Raw genomic sequence first — 8,870 nt, 5'->3', positions numbered from 1 at the left:
CTAGCTTATTTAACTCTTGTATCATTACCAGAAAGAAGTTAGGTGCAGTCGAGTCAGCTCTGACTCATAGAGTCCTTGTGTATAACAGAATGAAATGTTGCCAGGTCCTGCACCATCTTCACAATAGTAGGTATGTTTGAGCCCGTTATTGCGGCCACTGTGTGAATCCATCTCGTTGAGGGTTTTTCTCTTTTTCCTTGACCCTCTACTTTACCAAGCATGATGTCCTTCTCTAGGAATTTTTCCCTCCTGATAACATATCCAAAGTAATCAAGATGCACTTTCATCATCCTCACTTCTAAGGAGCATTTTGGTGGTACTTCCTCTACGACATTTTTTTTGCAAATGTAGAAACTGAGGCTTAGAATGGTGAAAAACATGCCCAAGGTCCCACACTGGTAAATGATAAAAGTAGGATATTCGTACCTGTTTAATTTTTTTTTTTTAATTATGAAGTCACAGAACTAGCTTACCTTGTGGTTAGACACAGCCACCAAGTGCCAAGGGCCTTTAGTGCAACTAACCTTGCTAGGAGGCTGGTCTTTCAGTGATTTCCATGCAGCCCTGCTTAGTAATAGAGGCTGAGTTATATGGCTTCTTAAGGCCATTTTAAGAGACAGGGTTTCAGTCCTGCTTTAAGATCATGGGTCATGCGGCACTCTCTTTGCTTCATATCACTGCATTCTGTTCTTTTGGACTCTTTAATGCAAGCCTACCACAGATGCAGTAACCGTGGTTTTGCTTCCAGAGTGCAGGGTGTCCAAACCATTTCCCTGGCAAACTCATTATAACACAATACAGTCTTCTGATGCCCAAAGACCCAGCCTTCCTATTTCCATTGTCTGTCTGAATAAATTGAACAGCCTTCTTAATACCCCAACTGCAAGCTTATTTGCAAAATCCCCACTGATAGAAAAGAGAGAACATTCTCTAAACAGAAACAAAACAGGAACTAAGTTGGTTTGTTTCCTTCTTCAGTTGCCACACAATATACTTCTTCTTGGCTAATGTCTCATTTCCTGCCATTCATCTTACCTGGAAATCTCCCTATGCAAAACCACTTGTTTGTCAAGCATTGAAAACCACAGGCAAGGCCATTGAGATCTCGTGAAGGTTTTCCTGGTCTCATCATGAAGCCTATACCACCTACAAAAGAGGGTTTAGGGAAGCAGGTAGGGCCACCCTCCAGTTAACTCTTCTGTAAAGTGGCGGCATCTTAGATTGAGTGTTTCTCCCAACCTCTGCTCCAAGAAATCCACCCCAGCAATGCTGAATATCAACCCCCAGTGGATTAGTAAGGAACCCCTGGTGGTGCAATGGTAAAGTGCGTGTCTGCTAACCAAAAGGTCGGTGGTTTGAACCCACCAGCCACTCAGCAGGAGAAAGATATGGGAGTCTGATTCCGTAAAGATTTACAGCCTTGGAAACCCTATGGGGCAGTTCTACTTCGCCCTACAAGGCCTCTAGCAGTGGGTTTGGTTTTTCAGTTTGTTGGACTAGTAAAATGCTATGGCTGTGCTCCTCTGCCTAGCTAGAATGGGCCATCTGGGGGAGGAGACTGAGGTTGGGGCCAAAGAGATTGTCATGGAGCCAGGTCACTGTGGTGGTGGAGGGATTAAGTAGAAAAAAAAAAAAAATCCCATATAACCCTGAGGAAAACAGGATTAAATTAGAGAGCCAATGCTTCACACTATAAAAAATTAACCCAGTTCCCTTTAAATTACAGGCTGTCCTTTTTAGTACATTCTAAATGATTCCACTGTTTTTCTAAGAGGGAAAAAAATATCTTCCCATACAAAATATCTAAAGCCTATTTATATTTAATTTCATTGTCAAAAGTATATAGGCAGTAATCATGAAAGTATATGACATTTAAAAATAGAATTATTGAGAAATTCCACTGCTAGGAATATACCCAAGGGACTTGGAAGCAGCAATGCGAAGAGACATATGTACTCCAGTGTTCATTGCAGCACTATTCACAATAGGCAAAAGGTGGAAATAACCTAAATGTCCATCAATGGATGGATGGATAAACAAAATGTGGTACGTATGTACAGTGAAATACTACTCAGCCAGAAAGAGAAAAGAAGTGGTGATACATGCTAAAGCATGGATTGCTGAGTGAAATAAGTCAATCACAAAAGGACAAATATTGTATAATCTCACTTATATAAAAATATAAGAACAGACAAATTTATAGAGACAAAAGTTTATTAGTGGTTACCAGGTATGGGAGGGAAGAGGAAAGGGGGGAGTTATTGGTCATGGAGCACTGAATTTCTGTTTATTTAATGGAAAATTCACACTGATTAAGGGTAGTGCTAGCACAACTGATTAATGTGATTGATGTCAATACGTTATTGTTGTTGTTAGGTGCCATCAAGTTGGTTCCAACTCATAGCAACCCTATGTACAACAGAAGGAAACACTGCCCAGTTCTGTGCCATTCCCACAATAGTTGTTATGCTTGAGCCTGTTGCTGCAGCCACTGTGACAATCCACCTTGCCGAGCGTCTTCCTTTTTTTTCTCTGACCCTCTACTTTACCAAGCATGATGTCCTTCTCCAGGGACTGGTCCATGCTGATAGCATGTAGAAATTAAGTGAGGCAAAGTCTTGCCATCTTTGCTTCTAATGAGCATTCTGGCAGTACTTTTTCCAAGACAGATTTGTTCGTTCTTCTGGCAGTCCATGGTATATTCACTATTCTTTGCTAACACCATAATTCAAAGGAATCAATTCTTCTTCAGTCTTCGTTACTGATTGTCCCCCTTTAACATGCATATGAGGCGATTAGAAACACCATGGCTTGTTATACATCTATAAAAAGTTGAATTGGCAAATGTTGTGTGATATATATTTTTACAATAAAAACAACAACAACAAAAGAGCAGCTGCTGAGACTGCTTATGTACAACCAAATACCTCATGGGATTTAGTTTATTGATTTGGAGGTTTAGGGTCATGATGTCATAGGACATCTCAATTAATTGGCCTAATACTGTGTTTAGTGCTTTTGTTCTACCTTCTAGTTTGTTGTGTAGTACCTGGAGTCTTAAAAATTTGCAAGCAGCCATCCAAGGTACAACAATTGGAGCAACAGAGGAATAAAGAGAGTCAGGAATAAGAGGAGAATATGGAATGTATGGCTAATTGCCTCCCTGAATAACTGTCTCCCCTGCCATGAGATCAGAAGAACTGGATGGTGCTTGGATACTGTTACTGAATGTTTTGATCAAAGATTCTGTAGAAGAATTCTGATCAAAAGGTGGAAAATGTGGAATAGAATTTCAAATTCTCGTAGAATTCAGCCTTTCTGGAGCCATTGAAGCTGGATGAAACACAGAAACTATTGCCCTGAGATAATCTTTAAACCTTAAGCCAGAAATATACCTTGAAGTCTTCTTTAAACCAAATACTAGTTTAACTTAATTAGTAAACAATGTCTGCCTTGAGCATTCTGCTCTTTTAAAGAACTATCTGAATGGGATCAAATTGACGAGAACAACTCAAAAGGTTAGATAGGAAGCTTAGGTAACAGTGAGTTTATGTTAAGAAGGAGGAACAATTTGGAAAAGGATGAGAATGGTTGTACAACTTGAAGAATGTAGTCAATGTCAATGAATTATACACATAGAAATTGTTACAATGGTATATGCTCCGCTGTGTGTATTTTCAACAACAACAAAATAAAACAAATTGTTAAAAAAAAATTATCTTTCCAAGTCAGTCTGTGAGTTACTCTAAAATCATTACCTTCTAGCCTTTCACAACTCCTTCAGACATTGCTGTCTTATTCAGTGATCAGTGTACTTCTTATTTAATTATTGAATTTATCTTAATTAGCTGCTTTATCATTTCAGTGCTGTCTAACCCAAAAGCCTTTGTTGTCAAGTCAATTCCAACTCATAGTGACCCTATAGGACAGAGTAGAACTGCCCCATAGGGTTTCCAAGAAACACCTGGTGGATTTGAACTGCTGCTTTGGTTAGCAGCTGTAGCTCTTAACCACTACACCACCAGAGTTTCCATGCTGTCTAAAGTATACAGTTAAAAAAAAAAAAAAACTTCCATATTACAGAGTATAATACATTTCTGGACAGGGCTGCTCACAATGGTATCCTTTTTATTCCCTAGTGTTCGTAAATGTCTGTTTTTCTGCTCTTGTTCTGTGATATGTTTCCCTAGGAACTGGTTTTGCTCTTATTCCACTTTGAACTTCATGTCAAGTTTAGGTTCATTTAAAAAAAATGCAGATACAAGAGGGTATAATCATCTTTAATAAGCAAAGCTAACAACACAGTCTGGAGCAATAACTTCTAGAAAGTTCATATCCATATATATGTCCTATGGTTGGGGGCAGTCACAAAAAAGGAACTATTACATCTTCCTTGTCTGCTACTTACAAATATCATATATTACTTATAATATTTTGATTTTCTGCACATTAAAATTTTAACCAAGACATAATTGTCAAGCATTGACAGTAGACATCCCAGCTACATTAGTGCACCAGTGACCATTGTGGTGGCCTAAATTTTTAGCAGCTTTGTTTTATCCAAGAATATTATTTTCTTATTTTGAAAATAGTGTGGTATTTTCTCACATGACTCAAAATACTGTACACCTGTTTTTTTTAAATAATGATTTATTTGGAGACTATTAGTAGAATAATAACTCAACCTCATCAAATATTAACAGTTCATCATGTCAGGCAATAGATAAAACAATTTCATGTGACCATCTTATAAAAAAAAGGATGACCACCTTAATAGTTGCCTCCATCTTCTGTTTTCTTACTGGATTATTCATAATCCAAAATATGAAGTTTTGAGACTTTTTATCCAAAGTAGAAAGTTTGGGAAAGTGTCTGAATCAACGATGCGGACCTGCATTTTTTTTTTCTTTATGAAATTTTAACTGCGTATTTCAGTCTTGTGGAATCTTTTGTGTTATTCTGGCTGTCGATGAGAACCAAGGGATTATGTTGGTGATTCTTGATTATTTCAGCAACACTTTCAAAGTACTAGAGCGAGAAAACATAGGTGAATTATACACTGACATTTATGTTAACTTCGAGCTCCATTCCTCCCATTTTTCAAAGCCCGGTTGAGATCTACCTTCTCCACTTACTCAAGTTACCCAAAGTTACTAGTACCAGCTGACATCGCCTAAAAAAGTCTAGTTTTATGAAGGCTGTAACCTTCTAGGTGACAGGCCCTGGCTTTTCCCATATTCAATAAGTCTAAAAATGGAACTGATAGTGTCAATTAGCATAACTTCTTGTAGAAATTCTTGAGTTATAATGTAATATTTTGCTTTTTATTTAGGGTCAAATGTGAAACTGTCATACAATTATGTTTCCTGAATTTTTGACAAACCACAGATTATCTGCTATGTTATACAACTCTTAGATAAAAGGATTGATCTAATAAATTCTCCCTTAAATTTACTGTCAGATAAGTTTCTTTTTTTCTTCTTCTTTTTTTAACAAATAATGAAAACTTTATAAATCCTCATGTTTCCATTTTTGCTTTGGCTACCAGTAAGCTTAGAACAAAATGAATGCCTAATTAACTATTTCATGCCAGTCTCTCGCCATACATATTTATTTTTCTGTATTTTAATTCCTGTTGTCTATGAGTTTTTATTTAAGGTTATCCAAATCCTTTCTGAAAGTAAAAATGATCTAACTTTTAAATTAAAGAGAAAATAAATTTAACACAGGCCATGAAATGAAATGCATTGATTATACAAATGTGGGACAAGGTCACAGTCACCGAAGAAATGCATTTAAAGTCATTTTTTAAAAAGCAGTCATTGTTTTTCAACAGTGCCATGAATTCAGCAATTACTATCACTAATTTTATTATCTCTTTTAACTTTTTGAATAAAATTAAATATCTGGAATACAAGTTTTTAAAAAGCTTGTATTAATTATTTGGATGTCTTCCAAACATCTATATGTTGAATAAAGTAAAATATTCAGAATACTCATCAATTTTTTTTTCAAATGGGTACATGAATATTAGGTCGAGGGGAGAGACAGGAATTTCTGAATACTTTTAGTCTTTATTCCTTTCTTTCTCTTCAGTCATTCAACCCTGTTGCAATTCCCAATGAAATCCTTTTGTGATAAATACCGCAAGACATTAATTATGTTTTTCTGGCATTGCATCTGTCTTTACTGAATGGTGTTGGAAGTTAAATATATAGACTGCAGGACCGGGAAATGACATAGCCCTTACATGTGACCCCTTTGAAGTGGATTCCAAGTGGAAAAGTATGTTCTAAACCCAGGAAGCAAAGGAGAGAATTGCTATACCTACACAAAGTCTCATTCTGTCTCTCTAGTCCTTGAATATTTTTGAGTATTGCTTTGTTTTAGGGTTTGGGGATTGATATGTTTGAAGCAGGGAGTGATGAGTAAGGTTGAAGTGTATTTGTGATTTAATTGAAAGAATTGTGTGTAACTTAGTTGTTGTTTTCCTTCAGTTCTCTTTTTCCTGTCTATACTAACTCAGTGTGTTTGAGATATTTATACCTGGACAGAAAAGCAACTTGTTTGATAACGCAAAATCTCACAGTTAATAAAATAGAGAGTTGCCAAAGCTGTAAGATTACTCAATACTGTATCTACATATGCTGAAACAGCTACATGGAAAGTTAAATATTTAATCAACTGGCTTCTTTTTCTACCTATACACACAAACACAAATACAAATACCCAGACTTTCCAAATATCCACATGGTTGACCTCCTGTAACCAAACTTTTCATTTTCCATTCATATGTTAAGTATATGGGAGACATGATTTTTTTTTTTTTTACTAAGGGATTATTAAAATAAGAATTTTAATTGACTCTGTCAGTGCTTCTTGATACCACTGTAAGAATAAGAATAGTGATCAAAAGAAGGAAGATATGGAACAGAATTTCAAATTCTTATGTAGTCCAGACTTTTTGGAATCATCGAGGCTGGATGAACCCCCAAAACTATTGCCCTTAAACCAAAAATATCCCTTGAAGTCATCTTTAAACAGAAATAGTTTAGCTTAAATTAGCAAAGAATGTCTACTTTGAACATTGTGCTCTTTTAAAGAACTATCTGTATGGAATCAAATTGACAGCAGCAACTCAAAATGTTAGATAGGAAGCTTAGGGGGCAGTGAAGTTAATGGGGGAGGAACAACTCAGAAAAAGAGGCTGAGAATGGTCTCACAGCTTGAAGAATGTAATCAGTGTCAATGAATTGTACGTGTAGAAATTGTAGAATTGGTTTGTGTTCTGCCATGTATATTTTCAGCAACAACAACCACACAAAATAAATTATTCAATACAAAGAAGAAGAATACAGTACTTCTTTTGGTGTCCATAGGCTGGATATGTTGGGAATGGAGTTAAAACAAAAAACAAAAACAAATATGATCTATTTACTTTGAAGTGGGGATAAGGAATCTGTGGGCCAAAAGAATCTCTCTGCTCTTTATCAGAGCTTCCTAGAAAGACGTGAAAGTCCAGAATCCCTTTTGGAGCTCCAAATTTATGTGGGAGGATGTCAGGATCTTTAAACAGGACAGGCTCTCCCCTTTAGCCTTTTATAGAAGAGCTAGATGCCCAGGGAGGCTTTAGAATGAAATCATCCATCTAAATATCATTCTGTTCTACCAGAATCACCACCATCTCCTACCATTCTTTTTACTATTGAGGAACATTTATTTAAAAAGACTTTTACGATAAAGGCTTCAGTGAGAATGAGGGCTTTTATGAGTAGGAGAAAGTAGGCAGGCCTGGTACAGTTGAACTGGTGTTGAATGATAATGCAATCTACATTTTAGAACCCTAGTTTGGTCTTGACCAATGTTCTCAGATTCAAGAATTTTGTATTTTCTAAATATCTGAGACTTTAAGAGCACACGCATTGACACAAAACCTTTTCAGTTGTTTTACAAATGCTATTCTCTTGCCTGTAATCACTCAATCAATAATTTATTCATTTAATAAGCATCAAACATTCATTGAAGCCAACCACTGTGCTGTTCTAGAGATACAGAGATGAACAATACGTAGTCACTGGTTTCACCTAGTGGAGAAGACAGACATTTGAAAAATTATGACACTTTCTAACAATTCAGACACTTCCTAACAAGTGCTAGGCTTGGACTGGGTATAATTTTCCTGGGGAAATCTTGAAAATAAGTGTTTCTTAACTTGAACTTTGTTTTTGGTCTTTTCTTCTTCTCCTCTCCTCCATATCTCTGTCCACCTATTCAAATGTGGGGCCCTGGTGGCATAGTGGTTAAAAGCTCAGGCTGCTAACCAAAAGGTCTGCAGTTCGAATCCAGCAGCTGCTTCTTGGAAACTCTATGGGGCAGTTCTACTCTGTCCTATAGGGTCGCTATAGTCAGAATTGACTCTATGACAATGGGTTTTTATTCAAATGTAGCCCATCATTCAAGACCAGAGACGTATCATTCCCTTTACGGAGCATTCATGGATTATTCCAGCCCATATTTCACTACAGGGACAGGCTGGCTAAACTGGCCTAGGGTGAGCATTGAGTTTGGTCAAGATTAAAGAGGAGCTGAAGTTCATGTTCAGTTAGTATTTAAGACCCATAAGATTTTTTTTTTTTTTTTTTGCTGCAGGTCCCTAAGCTCATTCAGGCCCAAAGGCAATGATCCAATGTTTCAACTCAACAGGTTTTGTCTCCTCCGGATCTTTCCCTGATCACCTAACTTGGTGCCAGAGCTGAGATTCTAAGTATTAATTTTGGAGTCTGGCTCCTGACTTTGATTCTTTAAACCTTAATTCTGCTTGATAGTTAACCTTGATTTATATGTCTCCTGGAGTAAAATCCTAGGTCAGA

The 8,870-nt window shown here is 36.8% G+C and overlaps 1 protein-coding gene across 4 annotated transcripts in view; it reads right to left on the bottom strand.

Moving 5' to 3' along the window:
- Positions 1-1,286: 1,286 nt before the first annotated feature.
- The window catches only part of BLNK (B cell linker), a 95,937-nt gene continuing 88,353 nt past the window's right edge, over positions 1,287-8,870 (bottom strand). For 2 of the 4 annotated variants that reach the window (XM_064269539.1, XM_064269540.1), the window contains exon 18: positions 1,297-5,028. In XM_064269539.1, the coding sequence (XP_064125609.1) occupies positions 4,909-5,028 (120 nt within the window). In that variant the 3' untranslated portion in view covers positions 1,297-4,908. Of the gene's footprint in view, positions 5,029-8,870 lie in introns of all 4 variants that reach the window. The other 2 variants (XM_064269541.1, XM_064269538.1) reach the window with 2 other exon arrangements.

Source organism: Loxodonta africana, chromosome 16 (assembly GCF_030014295.1).
Source record: "Loxodonta africana isolate mLoxAfr1 chromosome 16, mLoxAfr1.hap2, whole genome shotgun sequence".
Lineage (NCBI taxonomy): Eukaryota > Metazoa > Chordata > Mammalia > Proboscidea > Elephantidae > Loxodonta > Loxodonta africana.
This window is presented reverse-complemented; position numbering and strand designations above follow the sequence as displayed.